General features: G+C 53.5%; 1 protein-coding gene across 1 annotated transcript; it reads right to left on the bottom strand.

Moving 5' to 3' along the window:
- Positions 1–1,228: 1,228 nt before the first annotated feature.
- On the bottom strand, positions 1,229–17,395 carry FAM89A (family with sequence similarity 89 member A). Its single transcript, XM_053913211.2, has 2 exons — positions 17,052–17,395; positions 1,229–2,310 (listed from the first exon to the last, which is right to left on the bottom strand). Exons 1-2 carry the CDS (start codon positions 17,337–17,339, stop codon positions 2,047–2,049), a joined length of 552 nt encoding a protein of 183 aa, XP_053769186.1. The 5' UTR covers positions 17,340–17,395; the 3' UTR covers positions 1,229–2,046.
- Positions 17,396–17,836: the final 441 nt, after the last annotated feature.

Here is a 17,836-nt window from a genome sequence, read left to right as displayed (position 1 = left end):
GTGTGCTTGAGTGTGACATTATGTTACAGAATGGCATGTGCATGATTTTGTACTAAGAGACTCTGTAATAACGAAGGGGCGTTATTTGTGGACCATCCCTACAGGGGTGTTCCCTGTAGACTATCTCGACTGGGGCACTGAAACCCGCAGTGGCTTGTGCACGCGCCCCTTCTCCCCTGGGGAAGGCCTGAGTTTGCCCTTCCCAACAGTAAGGGCAAGGCCCCTGGAGCGCCTGTGTCCCCTCTGCCTCTGACTCTGATAGAATATGCTGCAATGGCCGCACCCAGCAACAGCGAGCCTGTTCTCAGAGGCCTGCGTCTCGGGGCCATGCCGGGGGCCGGGGGCCGGCCAGGCAGTTCTCGAGTGCCAGGAGACCCTGCCGTAGCAGAGTTGGCGCTGGGCTGACACGCAGCCGTGCTTCCTGACCTTGGTGTACAGCTCTCATCGGTGCCTCTTGTTAAGGCGCAGGCCTGACCCAGCAGCCTGGGTGGGCGAAAGACAGTGCCTCTCTACCACATTTCCAGGGCTGCGTGCTCCACGGACCCCGTCTGCAACACCAGATCTCAACCAGATCGGAAACCGCACACATGCCCAGGCCTCACTCCTTCCTACGGAAATCGGAACGAGGCTCAGTATTTTCCCAAAGGACCCCCAAGTGACTCTACCGTGGTCAGGGTTCAGGACAGCTGACCTCAAGTTCAACTCAGAGTTAAGCAGGGGCCCAGCCTCAAAGGAACAGACTTCCCCTGGTCTGACAGTTTCAACTTCTCTTCCCCTCTGAATAGTATGTCACACGCTAAAGCCATCCCTCACTTAGCTACTACTTTCAACACAGGAAATAAGCAGGAATGAGCTTCCTTCGCTGTACCTCACCCCAGTTCCCTGCACGGGGCTGAGTCCACAGCAGGCTGTCAACAAGCCTGTTCATGAGGATGTTTGACTTCCTCTCCCTGACCCCGACAGAGGCGCTAATAAGCAATTATCGCACCAAAAGAAAGAAGAGGAGCGAGGAGTCTGGGGGATTCAAAGGCCAAATAGCCCCGAGACCTCCCTGTAAATGGTCCACTGCAGGTCCCACACTTGCAAGCCCGCAGAGGAATAAAGCTTCTTTCAAATTCTTCACGTGCCATATGTAACTTTCTTTCTGTATTTGATTAGATTCAATGCATTCGAGCTACGAAAGTGGATGATTCTGAGTTCAGACCAAAAGAATACACAACCACAGACAGACAGTTCAACATTTTATCCTCGTTTTAGCCTACAAAGTGGAAAGTGTTCATAAAGGATTTTAATAAATACATTAAGGCTTAAGGTGATCGCTGCTCTGAGTGAAGAAGGGGTTCCCTTTCTAACAGGCTGGTTAACATTCAGAATGTTTTAGATGAAAAACGTTTGCCACCCGACACGGGACATGACACAGGAGCCCGTTCCCCCACTCAACACACCTTCATACTCTCCTCCCTCCCCCTAAAGCTGATGGGCAAGAATGGTACACATTTTGACAAGTTCAGAGAATGCAGTGGATTGGTGTGACCTGAAATGTTTACTTTTTTAGCAAAAAGCTTCCACTGAGTCACCCGGGCCATTAGTAGTGCAGCTTAGAAATAAATAAAGCTCAACCAAGAGGCTCGAAACCTCACGAAACACCAGAAAAGGCTGCCCACGGTACTGAGGAAGGGCGGGTGACATGTTAGTTTCAATACATGGCAAACTGGAGGGAAACCCACAGTGGGGGGCGCAGACCGTCTGCCGGGAAGGGTCCAGCTAGAAGTCGTCTGGCAGGAAACACCACAAGGACCTTCTCTGGGATCCTCCGGTCTCATCCTGAGTCTCGGCAGGAGAGCCTCGGTGCCAGGGTGTCCACAGTACTGCAGAACCTCGGCCATCAAAGCGCACCACCGCCAGGAGCCCGCGGACAGCTCCCTGCCAGCACACCCAGCTGCGCCGGTCCCACAGGCCTGGGGACTGGCCCCAAGAGAGAGCATGTGCTGACAGTGTGTCTGGGAGCCAGTCGCCTTCCTCTGGAGACCTTCTAGAGTCTATAGTCTAGATGGACTCCAGAATCCAGTCCCCGCTGGAGAGGGCGGAGGTGGGCAGTGGCAGGTCCCTGGGGGGGCCTCGTTCCCGCCCGTCTCGGGGAGAGTTCTGCTCCTGGAAATACTCCTCCTCCTCATCGAAGAAGCCGTTCTCCAGGGCGTAGCTGCTGTCGGCGCTGGCCGCTGCCTGGCACGCCCCCTTGTACTCCTGGATGGACTCGTGGAGGCTGTACAGCTGGCAGAGCAAGGACATGTCCAGTTGTCGAAGGCCGACCTTGAGGGAGGGGCGGGGAGGGAAAAACACGAAGTCAGCACGGGAGTTTTGGTTCCGTGGGACACTCAGCCCCAGCCTGCTAGAGCCTGCATGCTCCTTCTGCACGGTCGACAACTCAGACAGAGCGCCCTCGGGTGCTCTGCACTGCCGGTGCTGAGACAGCCTCGACTGCGTGATGCCCACGCCTCAGACATCACCCCGCGTGTCGGCAAAGGGTCACATCTGCGGCACGGGCCCCAGCCTGCGGGATTTCCCCAGCACGCCCTGAGATGCAATGGCAGTGCAGAGTTCGGGGGCTCCAGTGGGTTTCATTTCAGATGCCGAGACAACCGGGTGTCCTGTCCTCCTGCTTTGGTCAGGTTCAGTGAAGACTCTGCTGTGACAGTTGCTGTCAGCCCCCTGGGGCCACACAGCCCCCCCAGCCAGTGACAGCAGCTCAGCAGCAGTCAGTGCTACGCACTGCCCCCAGGAGCCCCCAGGCTCTGACCAGCCCAGCCTCAGGCCCTCACGAGAAGTGGTCCAACTGCCTCTCTTCCTCCTGACAGGGACCGTCCTCCCCTGAGAGGGTGGTGGGACTGACCCCAGGGCAAGCAGCTGATTCACTGTAGCAAGCAGTCGTGGAATGCCTCCTGTGCCCCCAGGAAGCTCTAAAGAGAAAGGGAACACAGACACCGGAAAACAGAGCAGTGGTGGAGAACCAGGCCTTACAGTTCCCAGCAAAGGGCTATTCTGCACAAGCCTGTCCCACTTCCACCCGAGGGAAGCCGGGGCTTGGAGAGAATCGTTTACCTTCTGACAAGAGAGGGTGTTAAGTTCCAGGTGGTTCTTTACCCCCTTCCACCACTGTGAGTCCCCGAGCACACACTGCCTACCCTCGACCACTGAGTGGACCATAGAAAAGGAACCAGGTCACGTGAATGGAGGCTATTTTGCTAAGATGCTCAGCAGAAGACTTCCAGATAGAGGGGCAGGTTCTGTTGTTTCCATAGAGATTCCCCATTATTCTAGAATTCCTTCTACCCTAAACTCCTACAAGGAGCTGTTCTTAGGAAAAGACCACCCCACGAGTCGAGGACATGGCCTCCAGGCCTGGCTCTGCCACTTTCAATGGCTTTGTCCAGCCCCTACCCTCAACCTGCTCACAAAACGAGGGATTCAGCTAGCCTACGGCGAGCTCAAATGGTGCGTGACCAAGTGTAGCAAACCACCGATTGTTCGTTCGAAATGGACGGCAGGCATCTGGGAGTTTCCTGAGCTGGTCTCAGAGGACACACCTGGCTCCACGGCCTCCTACTGTCGAAAGCACGCCTTGAACCGGTAGCCACAGGCACACCAAGCAATGCCCAGGCTGCCACATGCCACACCCCAGGGTCAGACACCATCGCTCCGGTTCCTGATCAGAGTTTGAAGATTGGGAAAGGGGGTCCCTGACCATTTGTGTTTAAAAAATTACCCAGATGATTCCGGTGTCCAGTTCCAATGAAGAACGAGGGTGGACATGGGTACCTTTCCTGGGCCACTCACATTTATTCCCCCTGGAAGCACTGAGTTTCAGGTCGACCAGGCAGAGGAGGACGAAGAATGCAGGCTCTGGGGTCTGCCTGCCCAAGTTCAAAGGCTGGCTCTGTCACCTGCTCCCCACCCCCATCCCCCAGCCAGATTGTTCAACCCCTAAGAGTTAGTGCACCAGCTGCTGCTGTCCTAGGTGTTGCTGTTCTTTTTGTTATTCTTTTCCACTCTGACAGCCTGTGGATCCAAAAGGAGACCTTCCAAACCAGTTCGTTCATCTCCCAACAGATGTAATTATTCTTTACACAAAGTCACCATCGGCCACCCGAAGATTCTGCAGAGCCCTGACACCAGGTGTAGCCGCTGCACATGCAAACGTAATTTCTCTCTTTCTTACCTCGAAGATAATTTCCATCCTATGCCTCTACCCCCTGAGAAAACGATTTGTCTTCTCCAGCTAATATCCTCGGTCCTCCTGCTGTCTGTGAGGACGTTCCGGCCCATTAGCCATCCAGACTTTTCTTCTGGACTCACTCCAATTTTCCAAGAGTCCTCTACAGTATCCGGATTTGCAAACAATAACCAAGCCCCAAGATTCTGACTCAGCCCATCTTTTGTAGGACTTAAAACAAGGAATATAAACTTTAATAACCTAAGTCACACCCTCCCAGAGTCACGCCAATATTTGCTCTGAAAGTAACAAGAGATTCATCTGGAATCCTGGAGATCCTCCTCCTGAGTCACTCTCGTCCCTGTGGATTGCCTGGGTGACCCCAGACTCTTTCCCATGCTGGGGCTGCATGATGGAACGAGCGAAGTGGCAGTGAGCAACTTGCCTTTGGACCTGATCTGACCTTCACCTCCCTGGGGCCCGGGCTCCACAACCTCGCGGGGTTTTGGAGGCTCTGGCTGCCCACGACAGGGTACCGCCCCAAGACCCACAATCCCAAGGCTCTTCCCTCCAGCAGGTGCCATTTCCGAGGGGCCCCGGGCCTAGCAGGACACCCACCAGGCCGGAGTGGGGAGCTGTCCCAAACCCTCTGCACTCAGCGGCTGATGACTCACAAAGCTGCCTTGTCATCGGGCGGAACGCTGGCCTAGAAACAGAGGTCCCACCCGCCCGCCTAGGAATACAGTTGGTCTGGAACACTCCTCTCACCCAACCCAACAGACGCCGAGCACTTAGACCGACTGAACAGGGCTCTAAACACACTCACACGTGTGTGCTCGCCCACACACAACCCAGCTCCCCTGCCTTCTTCGGGCACCACGCTTTCTTGCATTTACCAGAAACCCTCCGAATGAGCTTGAAGGACACGAGGCCGCCCCAGCTGTGGATGTTTAAACACTCGCACTTGAATTTCCTAGATGGAAGTTGGAAATCCGTAGGTGGCATCCCATCATCTGTTGTCCCCTCCCTGCACCTCACACAGTGGGTCCAGTTGAGGCGCCCTGTCCCCACTGCACCTGTTAAAGCCTCTTTGCTCCCCTGGCCCAAGGCCAGCCACCCCTCCACTCTGCAGACTTTGAGTGGCTCAGCCGCAAATGTTCCTCACTTTTCCCTCGCCATCTCTGCCTGTCCCAGGGCACTTATTGTTCTCTGCCTTATACCACAGTTCACACAAGAGTCTTCTCTCCCCTAATCATGGACACGCCTGTAATGTGGCGACATGACTCCACTTTGGGTCCCTTGGCACCCAGTGCAGAGCCTGGTGGAGCAGACACGCAGGGGAAGCACCTGGGTGAAGAAACCCAAGCCACCCTCCCGGGGAACCTCTGGCTGCAAAAGCAGCTGGCAGTGGGGTCGAGCGGGATCAGCAGGCCCTGCGCTACATCCCATAGGCAGGCTCAGAGGCAGCCGTTTATGCCCAGAGCACCCCAAGGTGCCCAAGGAAAGCCTCAGACAACACGGTTTTAACTACATCATTGAAAAAAACACTAATGGGAGCCAAAGACCCAAAACCAAGTTTCCTCCCCGGGCACTGGCGAGGGGAGAGCTGGGTGCGCCGGGAGAGACTCGAGATGGCCAGCCCCCAAAGTCAGTGTCTCAACACCGAGGTATGAGGGGCCCGGGGACGTGGGAGGGGACAGAAGGAACCATCTAAGAGAACTGAACTGCCGCTATGTTTCAGGACACGATTAAATCCCCCACGAAAAAGAACTTCTCGTCCTTTCAGAAAATAAGTAAGGGGGGGCACCCACTAACTCCCCGCACTGTCCCCAATCCACCAGCACAGGGAGCCCATGGTCTCAGGGATGGGTCCCCACATGTCCCCCCAAGGGACAGTCCATCTCCTAATTCACAGCTGGATTCAGAAAATACAGGTCTTTTTTGGAAAGCACACCTTAAAAAACATCTAGATAGGCTCATTTAAGGCAAATCCAGAATGCTAAGACCCTGGGGTTTGTAGCCTTTCGCTCTAGACGAGAACAGCCCGCTCATTTCCGTGGCTTTCCATTGCCAGCCGGGTTCCTGCCTCCCTCTGTCCAGCTTCCTGCTTCCTTCCTGAGCTTTTTCTTGTCTTTCCCCGCAGGCTCCACTGCACCCGCCTGCAGCACTCAGGTGCTCGGGAACCCACACCAGCAACACCAGGGCCGAACAATCCCGAACCACCCTCGAAATGGTTTCAGAAGTTCAGAATGGGCTGGCGGCCCCCTGGACAGGGCGGCGGCTCCCCAGGGGGTTTCGGGTCACTAAGTCTCTGCACATCTTTGGCAGAGGTGGCGGTGGGGGGAGTAGGGAGGGGGAATTTCTTCCTAACTTTTAAAATATTGTCATAGAAATGTTACCATTAGGAAACAAGCCTTAGAAGATGAAAGGAATCTTTAGGGGGGAATTTTGGTTGATTCAGAACAAAGTATCATGAAAAACATCAGGCTATCTTTTTTAGAAATAAAAAACGCATTAAAGAAAACGTCTGTTTTATTTAAGAAACAAAAGGTAAAAGTTGCGGTAATTCACCAGTACTTTAAGAGACAAACAAAAGCAACTTCTTCCCAAATACAGCAATGAATAGAAAACTAAACATAAAGGAACCGGTCTTTTTGTGCCTGGCTCCTGGCTCCTCCGCCTGAGCAGGTGCTGTGGGGGAGCTGGCCAGGAAGCAGGTCTGGGTGCTGGGATGGGGGAGCCTCAGGAAGTCACACTGGGACAGACTGGGAAGTGAGACCCTGGCCCCCCACCTCCAGCTCACCATCGCCTGCCGCTACAATTCCTCAACCTGAGATGAAAAGTGCCCCATCTCACATGGGGCAGGGAGATGTTAGCTGTAGAATCAGAAACTATGGGGTCCTGAAATGGAGGGACGGATGCGGAGCAAGTGTTTCTTACATGAAAGTTTAGGTGGAAACATAGTGGGCGATGGAGCGTGTAACATTGTGGTAGAGGCGCACGATAAACACTCGGCAGTCACCTAAAAGAACGAGCAGTTCTCTATGTACCTGAGCAGGCGGAAACCCGGGTCTACTGTTTAAGTCACAGAACGGCACGTGCAGCAGGGTCCCGCTTTGTGTGTTTAGGCACACACGTCTGCGGGCTTTTGACCGGGAGAGGAAGTGTTGGTTTGCAGAACTTACTTCCGGAAAGTGCAATTGGGTATTTACAGCCTTTTGTACTGCTTAATTGTTTTTCCCAACAAGCATGACACTCTTACATTTAAAAATTAGTTGTAACAGCCCTGGCTGGTGTGTCTCAGTGGACTGAGTGCCGGCCTGTGAAAACAAAGGATCTCCAGTTCGATTCCCAGTCAGGGCACATGCCTGGGTTGCAGGCCAGGTCCCCGGTAGGGGGCGCACGAGAGGCAACCACACACTGATGTTTCTCTCCCTCTCTCCCTCCCTTCCCCTCTCTCTAAAAATAAATAAAATCTTTTAAAAATAAAAATAAAAATTAGTTATAATACAAAGAAGGTATAACAAAACGGATACACACTGCTAGTTAGACAGCATGCTTGGAAAACCTCTGTGGAGGACTGATTGACAATGTCTATCAAAAGCCTTCAAGTGCCACACAGCTTTTAATCAGTAACTACTCAGCAGTAATCAGCTCACCCCAGGGACTGTCTGTGGAGACGACAATCGGGGCTGAACACAAGTGTGCAACTGAATCAACCCCTATCGTCCAGAACGTTCTGGACGATAGGGGTTGATTCTGTTAAGGTGAGGACACGAAGCGCCGAAAGGCAGCAGAGCAGGGTGCTGGGCTGGGCCTGCAGGAGGCCATCGGGGTGGTCTGACCACTGGGCAGCACTGCCTGCAGCCCGCACAGGAAGGAAGATGCCACACTGCCAGCCCTGGCAAAGCAGGCTGCTGAGGTCACAAGTGATTTTTATTTTTGGCTTTTCTGACTTTTCTACATTTTCTGCTATGAATGTTTGTTCACTTAATGATGAGAGAACTTTTAAAGTTACCTTTTTTTAATTTTAAATGTGATGACTGAACAATCACATGCGGATGCTTGTAACTGTATCTCAGACGAGACTTGGTCAATGGCCCAAATCTAATCAGGGTGTCTACTATGTATCCGCAGGACTGGAATGTAATAAAGCAAGCAGCGACCAAACGAATCGTAACCTGATTTCTGAATAAAGGATGTGTTGACAGCAGGCTGCTGACCTGCATACTGTTTAGAACAGGAAAAGCAAAGAGAAAGACTTCGCATAGGGAAAGGGCTATGAGCTCTACTAACTCAGCTCCCAAGCTTGACAGACTCGCCCCCGCAGGGCCTCTGAGCTCCCCGCCATGGGACGTGGCTCTGACTCCTGTGAACCTTCTCCTCCCCTGGGTGGAAATGCTATTTGACCAGCTGCATCTCCTGTAAATGATTGACTGACGGATTCATTGATTGATTTCCTTGCCAGAAGACATTTTTTCATTGCTTTGAGAGGGAGAGGTAACAGAGAAAGGTCAAGTGCTTGCCCCTCATAGGCTCCCCAATCGGGGATCCCACCCGCAGCCTTTCAGTATAGGAGATGACGCTCCAACCAAATGAGCGACGTCAGCCAGGGCTCCTACAGAGGCTTTAGATTCGCCAGGCTGAGGACTTTGCTCTGAAGAGCCACCGTGACTCGGAGGCAGAAAACGGACCGCTGAAGCCAGACCCGCAGCCCGCCCCACCTATACGCCTCCCAGAAATCCCTCTGCTAGGTCTGGCAGTCTGAGCTGGGTTTTCCCGCACACCAGAGGGCATCCACGCAGAGAGCCCATTCTGCAACTGAACAGTCCCCACGCGGACATCCTTGTTTATTTCTAACCTAAACTAACGTTCGCACCGATTCAGCCCATTTCCTCTTGTTCTGTCCCAGGCGGAGGCGAAGAAAAGCCATCGACCATTTTCTTCGAGAAATGTCATCGCATATCCTTTTACTTTTTCCCCACCTGTATCAATGAAACATCCAAAAATATTAAAAATTCAATGGTTCGTATTTCCATGAACCAGTCTTTCCTAATCCCATGTTCTAAGGCAGCAATCTTCCAATGTTTGGTCTTGGGACCTCTTTTTACTCTTAAAAAACTACTGAGGATCCCCAAGAGCTCTTGTTTATAACTGCTAGTATCTACCTTACGAGAAATTTAAACTGAGAGATTTGATTATTCATCCATTTAAAAATGATAATATACCCATTCCATGTGAATGTAGTAACATTTTTTATGAACAACCACATTCTGTAAACCTTTTTAATGTCTGGCTTATCTGCTTCTGCATTTGGTCCTTTGTGGCATATTTTTGGGTTGAAGAAAATCTGACCTCACGCAGAGATGTCACTGGGGGAGAAAGATGCACTTTAACAGCCTTTAGATAATTGCGGTTATTCTTCTTCGACACTCCCCTCGCGTTGGCTGCAGTGTGGAACTAGGAACTGTTCCCACTCTCTTACATTAAAATCCACCCGTCTTGCACTTTGAATGGACCCTTTCATCATGCACGACTATAATATCAAGCATTAGTGGTAAGAAAAGTGTGGAAAACTGATTCACTGAATTACGCAGCTCCTCCAAAGGTCGATACATTTCCCACTTAATATTTTAAAACTTACAATATGACCAGCACACACTTACAGGCCCCAAAAGGATGCGTTTGAAGGTTAGCCTGTGCTCTGTCCTTTCTGGAATGACGTCCAATTAGTCGAAATTCCCTTGCTAGAAGAGGAGGTGCAGTTAAGAAAGAAAATCTGAAGCTAAAATCAGAACACCAACTTTGTGGACGATACATAGAAAACTTTACGTCAGCACCTAGTGTTTTTCAGAGAACTGACAGAAAAAGCTGAAGAAAGTGGCTGCTGTCCACTCTGTTCCCCAAAGCCTCACCTCCATTGTGATCATTCGTTTAAATCTCTGCTGGCATCAAACATGATACCTTATTGTTTTAATTTGCGTATCTGTGGTGTTAAGGGATGTCAAACAGCTTGGCATTTCTAACGCCAAGAGAGAAATGTGTTGAACTTGGCTATTTTATCTCCAGTTCTAAGTACAGTTGACAACCTAATAAAACAGCCTCTCTTGGTGTTCTTGGTCTCCAGGTGTTTTTCGGTGATCTTCCACAGCCAGGCCTCTCCAGGCTGGGGCCCTGTGGTCGGTCAGCGGGGGCCATCCCTCCCCTGGAGAGCACTGATCAGGGGACAGAGGCCCTCCCTTTTCCAGCCCCCACCCCCAGGCAAGGACATCGCCTCCCTCCCCACTCCTTAAAGACAGGAGTCTCACGCCTGCAAAACCAGGCCAGCTCAGGGCGCTGAGGGCCGTCAAGGAAGCGTACAGAAAGTGCTCACAAAAGCTGAAAAGGCCGCACGTCTTTAAAAACATCTCTAGAACCCTACGGAAGGCCAAGGTTTTCCCGTCTCCCAAGTTCTCAGGGGAGAATAAACATCTGTGTTAATTGTCTGTGAAGGAATGAGCCACAGGAGAGAAGGAGCAACCCAGGGAGCGCTGCCGACTTATCACTTGGAAACATCTGGAACATGTGGGCAAGGAATGGGGTGACTAGGAGGCCAGGGCTCCAGAGAAGGAACTTGGGCAGGCAAGAGGGGTGAATATCTGACCCAGCCAGTCTCCAGGCTGGTTTCCTGTTCACGGAGCCTGTGGTCTGCCTGCAGGCCTTCCTGCACATGGTGAAAATTCTCACTGTTCGAGCTGGGGCCTGGAGTGTGTGTGCGTGCGCGGAGTTAGGTGGGCCTTCCGGAAGCAAAACCACAAAGCTGCCGGGGGCTGCTTGGTGGGAGTGAAGTGCGCCAGGGCCGCAGCCCCCTTCTCGAGCCCACCCTGGGCATCCTTGCCCACTCGGCCTCTAAGATCTACAGCAACGCGGGACCAGGGCCAGAGCCGGTGGGCACTGATGCCTTCCAGATGCAGACATGTCTGGGCACCGGCTTATTCAAGACCCTCTGTAAATGAAGAGGTACCCAACGTGCCAACAACCGGGGCACCTTGACACTCACATTTAACAGACAGAGGTCTCGAACCAAAGAGGGAGGGAAGGGTGTGCTGTTTGTGAGATGCTTATGAGTTAGGAGCAATATTAATTTATGGTCTCTGCAAAAAGATACAGGAATAGTTGGGTAAATAGTAAGTGGTATGAAAAAACACCTTTCAGTCCTTTATACCTTTACATCTCGGGCATATAAGCATAACCACACTGAGAGAGAACATGAAAAGTGAATGGTAACAGACCAGGGACCCCACCGCCGGCCCTTACTGCCCACCTCCACCCCACAGACACACATGGGTCCTCACGGGCACAAACTATTAAAGATTCTTACTTAGTTTTTTTCTTTTTGGTGAGGATACTCGGATGGGGACAAGTACTGTATGGGGTAATTATGGCCTAAAAAATATTGTTTTTTTAAATAGGTGCAACTTTTTTTTAAGGTTTTTAAAAATTTTTTATTTTTAGAGAGAGGGGAAGGAAGGGAGAAAGAGAGGGAGAGAAACACCAATGTGTGGTTACCTCTCAAGTGGCCCTCACAGGGGACCTGGCCTACAACCCAGGCATGTGCCCTGACTGGGAATCGAACCGGCAACCCTTTGGTTTGCAGCCCAGGCTCAATCCACTGAGCCACACCAGCCACGGCTGTAGCCTAAAAATTTTAAAAACTATTGCAGACAGAGCAATTGTTGGAGAATGGAGTCCAATAGCAAACTTGCAGCACTCTTCCTTGCCTGCTCCCAGTTCTTTGCATGAAGTGGGTTTACGACCAAATATGGCTGCACACATGGCCTCAGGGACCCCACGCACCCCGCGATAGGTGGGCACTGCTCTTGTGCCCACGTGATTCTATGACAGAGCACACTTCTGCAGGCGCCGCAAAGATCCAGAAAGGCACGAGGGCCAAAGAATTCTATTGCTATACAAAAGGATCCTTCGTGGAATTTAATTCTTATTTTCCAATAGGGGATCAGGAGCCTAAAGTAGTGAAGCGAGTGGCTTGCCAAAATTAGATCACGTGATTTCACAACAAAATACAAGCTGCTGATGCCTGGTTCGTAAGCTTTGTGACTCTTAAAGGGCCCATGAGAAATACAGATCCTCCTAGATTCTGATCCTGTAGGAATAGGAAGGAGCTCAGGAATCTTGTATTTAAGCAAGCAGCCTGGGGCATCCTCAGGCTGGAGGCCCATCCTTTGAGCAACACCACGATGAGCAATGCCTGTGGAAGGCAGAATTAAAGGCCACCGGACAGCCCGAGGCCGCTCTGCTCCACGCCCATCGAGAATGCTGCTGACCCAAACACTGTTCGATGGTCTGAAGAAAAAAAAAAAAACAAGACAAAGAGGTTCCAGGTCAAAGCTATTAGAACCCACTGCTGCTGATTTGGGGAGGGGAATCCAAGGTTCCCCAGGGATGCTGCCCCGTGAAGGTCCCCTGCCCCCAAGCCTGAGGCTCTCTTTCGGCCTCTACACTTCTGTGGGACTCTTCTGGGTGTGTGAGCTTGATGCACTAACCTCACAGAGTGGCGGGCGGCCTAATAGACACCTGTGTGAAGAAAGGTGTGGCGGAGGGCTCCTGCCTGACAGAGTCAAGGGTCCCCTTCAACCGCTTGCAGGGATTTGAACCACCAACCCAGAGCCTGGCAGCTTAGCAGGTCAAAATCTTTCATACTGTGCGGTCTTCGGGACAAAGGGTTTTTATGTACAAAGAGGCCTGTGGTAGATATCTAGTAATTGGCTGCCCAGCAGCCCCCTCCTCCATTTCTACAAACTGTCCTTTCTTTGAAGAATCCCTAGCCTCCCACGCGACCCTGACCTCAGGCATGACAAGCTGGCCCAGGCTGGCCAGGCTACTAGAGCTGGGCACACTGGCGTCCTTCATCACAGGATGTACAAACTGGAACTAAGACGTGTGACCGAAGCTGACAGCGGTGACACTGTTAGAAGCCATGTTCCAAAACGTAGCAAAAATGGCAGGCCCTCGCTGGTGTAGCTCAGTTGGTTGGAGTGTAGTCCAGTAAATGAAAAGGTCATGGGTTTGGTCCCAGTTATGGCAGCTAGGAGAGGCAACCAATCGGTGTTTCTCTCTAACTAGGATGTTTCCCTCCTTCACTGGCTCTCCCTCCCTTTCCCTCTCTCTAAGCGTGTTCCCCGGTGAGGATTGGAAGGAAGGAAAGGAGGGAGGAATGGGGGAGGGAGAGAAGAGCACCAGACCTCCTGCATTCCCCAGCAGCCCCATCCCAGTCCGTCTCTGTATACACCCAGCCCTGCAACTAGACTCTCCTTTTGCAAGAGCTAGTGAGCTTGTACAACCAACGCGGAGTCTGTGGCCATAAACTGAGACGTGGTCCGAGCTACAGCAACCGTGTCGCTGCAGAGGTGGCCACGTCTGTCTACCAGATGGGATGCACTCCTTAGCATCCAGATGGCTCCTAGTCCTCTCCGCGTCCTCCACAGCCCTTTACACCTGCCATGCACTCAGTAAGCATCTGCTGAATGTGATCCAAAAATAGTCTCTGATGTTTAAAAAACTCCAAGAAACTCAGCTGCTTGTTTTAATAGACTGTTTCTGGTCTCTAGCAAAATAACCACCTGAGTGACCATCACGGCTTTCTAAATGGGCCCATTGGGGGAGGGGAGAGGGCCTCAGGGCCATACAGAATTTCAGAGGAGGGCTCCCTGGGACAGGAAGTGCTGAAAGCAGGCGTGGAAACCACGACTCTCAGAGCAGAGTGGGGCATCACCAATCACGGAACAGGACTCCGCCCGCACAGCCTCCCCTGTCCTCACAGCCCTGGCCACCAGCTTCCCTGGTTCCTGCTCACCATCCTGCAATCGATTCTCTCCAAACCTAAATACCTCCTCCAGCCTCCAGCTCGGCATTCAAAAGTGTTCCAAATACTCACCCACTGATGTCACAGCAAACTACCTTCCCCTGAAAGCAGCCACCCCTCCCGACTCCCCTGCTGCTTGTGGCAAACCCCACCTTCCCCATGACAGAGCATCAGGGTTATCATTGCTACATAACGGGATCCTATGCAGTGACCGAAGACATTATTATACATGTTGACCTGGAAAATGTTTGCATCTGTGCTCCCAAAAAGCAGACCAGAATGTATAACGCGATCCATGTGTGTGGACACACGCATGCAGGCAGTTACACGGGCCTTGGGAGCTGGACGCAGCTGGCTGAATTTATGACCACAGGGGCGGCACCCAAGTTTTGAGTGACTTTTTAAAAAAATACAAAACAGACTTTGAGGGTCTATCTCATGGAGAAGTTACGAGACGATGTACAAGTATAGACAGTGTTGACGCTGTGCTCACACAGGAGGTATCCCCAAAATACTGGCAGTGATTATCTCTAGGTTCGAGGTCTGTAATTTTGAGTTGTTTTGCTTTGCTGAACTTTCCACAAAAGGCTGAGGTGACCTCTGATTCCTTTGCGTCACCTTCCCCCACTCTAGTATTTAACCAGCTATTCCTGAGATTCTGCTTCAGAGAAGTGTCTCCTTATATAAGGTTCTTGTGCCACATTTGCGGGTCCCCACCCTGCTGGAGGTTGTCGCCTCCTCCCTGCACACCTGTAGCATCTCACGCTCCCTCCTGCACCCTCCCATCCAATTCATTCCCCAAACTCCAACTCTGCCCCATTCTCCTGCTCCAACCCTTCCCTGGCTACCCGAGGCTTTCCGCCACCCTTGGCCCCTGGAGAGCACAGTGTTAACATGCCTCCCCAAGCTGTTCCCAGGGCAGCACTCAGTTCCTGGTTGCGGTCCTATGGCCTGTTCCCTTGTTAAAACTCCGTGGCCTTCTGAGGCCTCCATGTGCCCGTGGCTGGAAGCCAGCCCCCTCTCTGAGCTTGCAGAAAACAGGGATTAACCACATTCTGCCATGAATTCTAGTTGCATCCTTTGACACAGATTTGACCTCAGGCCTTCAAATTACATAGATCAACACACACTACTCTGCAAATAATTCAGGAGTGAACCCCCAGCTCTTATCTCACAAGGCCCCCCGATGGGAGCCTCAGTGGTGGCTCAGACCTCAGACCTCACAGCCCCAAGTTAGTAAATCTCTTCAAAGACCACAGTACTTTCGATGACCTTGTGACACTTCTCTAAAGGGACTTGTCAAGGCCTATAGACCTGTCTTCTTCTCTTTATCTTAGCTGAATATAAAACAGACCCATCCTGGCTGTTTATTTTCCTTGGGCTTCGAATAGGCTAGGCTAGGGAGAGATCTGGCCCAAGGCACAATTATCAGGTCCGGGCTGTGCTTGAGTCTCCCCAGCGGGACCTGGAAAATTACTCTCAGGCACGACAGGCTGGCTCCCAGGCCACTCCAGCAAGGCTTCCGAGCCTGTTTGTAAACCGCAGAGCCCTACAGCAGGAGTGGCCCAAGGTTTTCCTGTCTCAGTCCCCAGGATGAAACTTTAAGGGCGGGGAGGGGTCCTCTTCCCATGTCACCCCCACATCTGCCCTCCATCCAAGTTCAGACCATCACCACGCCAGGCATAGGTTTATCTAATTCGAATGCAGCACTGGTTTCTATGAATGTTTCTTAATAAATAAAAGTGGTTAGGTTTGGAGTTTAAGTCGTTTTATAAGATGCTTACAGCATCTTCTCAGAGAAAACCGGAATCACTTCAGGGCCAGATGCACAGCGAAAAGACAACTTCTGATTGATTTAAAAGTGTTAAACCTGCTTTTCTAGATTTAAGTCTCAGTTTTCTGAACAGATATGCTCCTGTAAAAAAAAAAAGGATGCAAAAATTGAATTTTTCTAAGCAATATCTAGATGCATATTTAAAGGATTCATATGAAATATTTTGGCAAACTTACTCATGGGGGAGAAAAATCAGCTTTCGTATATTAGACTTCCTAACTCAAGAATGCCTTTATTTACCTGTACTAGGACGGGGAAAGGACCCGCACTCACTAGGTGAGAGAAATGGGCAGATTCTAAAAGAGGGGGGCAGCCAGGAGGAGGTGACGGCCACCAGCGAGAGGGTTAGAAAGGAGCAGTTTTTCAGTTCTGGCCCGGCCTGGCCTAAACCGGGAGAAGAAAGCTGGGGAAAGGCTCAGTGACACCCTAAATCCAAGCCCTTGCCCCGCTTTTGGCGTCACCCTAAATCGCGAGTCCTGGTCCGCGAACACTTCCCTGACTTCTCAAGGACTGAGGGAAACTGCGCCCCGTTGTCTGCAGCCCGGACACAACCCGAAGACCCCCAGACGGGAGGACACAGCTGCCCGGCGCGGAGAGGGGTTAGGGGCGCCTTCGCCTTCGCCCGCAGCACCATCTGCGGCCGCCCCCCTCGCGGTAATCGGATTCTGCTGGCGCCGCCTGGGGTGCGGGGGAGGGGAGAGGGCTGTTCCAAGCCGCTGTCCGCACTCGCTCGGACAAAGTGTCCTCCGCAGGGCAGGAAAACACGGTCGCGCACCGCTCTCAACCCCGCGGGCGCAGTCGCGGCGCTTCCCCGACGCGGAAAGTCGGCTGCCCTCCGCGAGGGGTGACAAAGACGCCTCCCGCCACCGGAGTTTCCGCGCCGGCGGGACGGCGGCGGCGGCGGGTCTCCGAAAGCTGCCCTTTGAGAGTGGGGACCCTCCCTGGGCGATGGTCCAGTCGTGCGCACAGAGAGAGCGAGTGAAAGGGGAAGCTGAGAGGGCTGCGCCCGTCTTCCACGCCGACTCCAGGGGCAAAAGAAACAGAGCGGGGCGGGTGGGCGCGGGGACTTCCGGAGCTGGGCACGGGTCCCGCGAACTCGCCCGAACGCCAAGGCGCCCCCCACGCGGCCCGCGGAGCCCTCTTACCATCTCCTTGCGGAGCAGCGCCAGCGCGGCGTCCAGGTTGGGCGGCTTGCTGGGCTGCGCCGAGCTCCGGGCGCCGCCGCCGCCCCCCGCGCCGCCGCGGCTCAGCTCGTCCTGGATGCGCGACTTCTGGGCGTACAGCCGCTCCAGGTGCCGCCAGCCCCCCGCCGCGCCGCCGCCGGACGCCGAGTGCAGCAGCCCGCTCAGGCTCTTGGGCAGCGGGGGCAGCCCGTCCACCCGCAGCCCCCGCGCCGCGCCCGCCGCGCCCGGCGCAGCTGTGGCCTCGCTCATCGCGCCGGCCTCGCCACGCGCCCGCCCGCAGCCGCCCCAGCCCGGGCTCCCGCGGCCCGCCCCCTTCCCGCCGGCGCCCCACCCACTTCCCGCCCCGCCCCGGCCCGCCCGCGCGCCCGCCCCCTGGAGCCCCACCGCCTGGCTCACTTCCAGCCCCGCCCACCTGCCGCATCCCCGCTCCCACCTGTTCCGACCGCGAGCCTGGCTCTCGCCTAACCCCTCCCGGGACCTCCGCCACACCTCCGCCTCAAGGCCCGCCCCTGCCCCCTGCCCGCCCTCGCTCACCTTCGGCCCCTCAGGGGACTCCCCCGCACCTGCCCGCGAACCTCCGTGACCTCCCTGCCCCGTCTGCCCCACTCCCGGCCCGGGGGGTTACCCGAAGAGCCCCCACAGCTGCTCACAGTCACCGAGGGGGGCCCTATTTCAAATGCGCAGGATGAGGCTGTCTGGCGCTGGGCGTGGGGGTGCAGAGGCTCCTGCTCGCGGCCCGCAGGACG

This window comes from Desmodus rotundus, chromosome 10 (assembly GCF_022682495.2).
Source record: "Desmodus rotundus isolate HL8 chromosome 10, HLdesRot8A.1, whole genome shotgun sequence".
NCBI lineage: Eukaryota > Metazoa > Chordata > Mammalia > Chiroptera > Phyllostomidae > Desmodus > Desmodus rotundus.
Note: the sequence above shows the minus strand (reverse complement) of the source record. Positions and strands in the feature narration are given on the sequence as shown.

Bases quoted from the DNA above. Each gene is read 5' to 3' on its own strand.
- FAM89A (XM_053913211.2), bottom strand. From the start codon at position 17,339: ATGAGCGAGGCCACAGCTGCGCCGGGCGCGGCGGGCGCGGCGCGGGGG. The intron at 2,311-17,051 runs GTAAGAGGGCTC...CCCTCCCTCAAG, and splicing joins CGCTGCTCCGCAAGGAGATG to GTCGGCCTTCGACAACTGGA.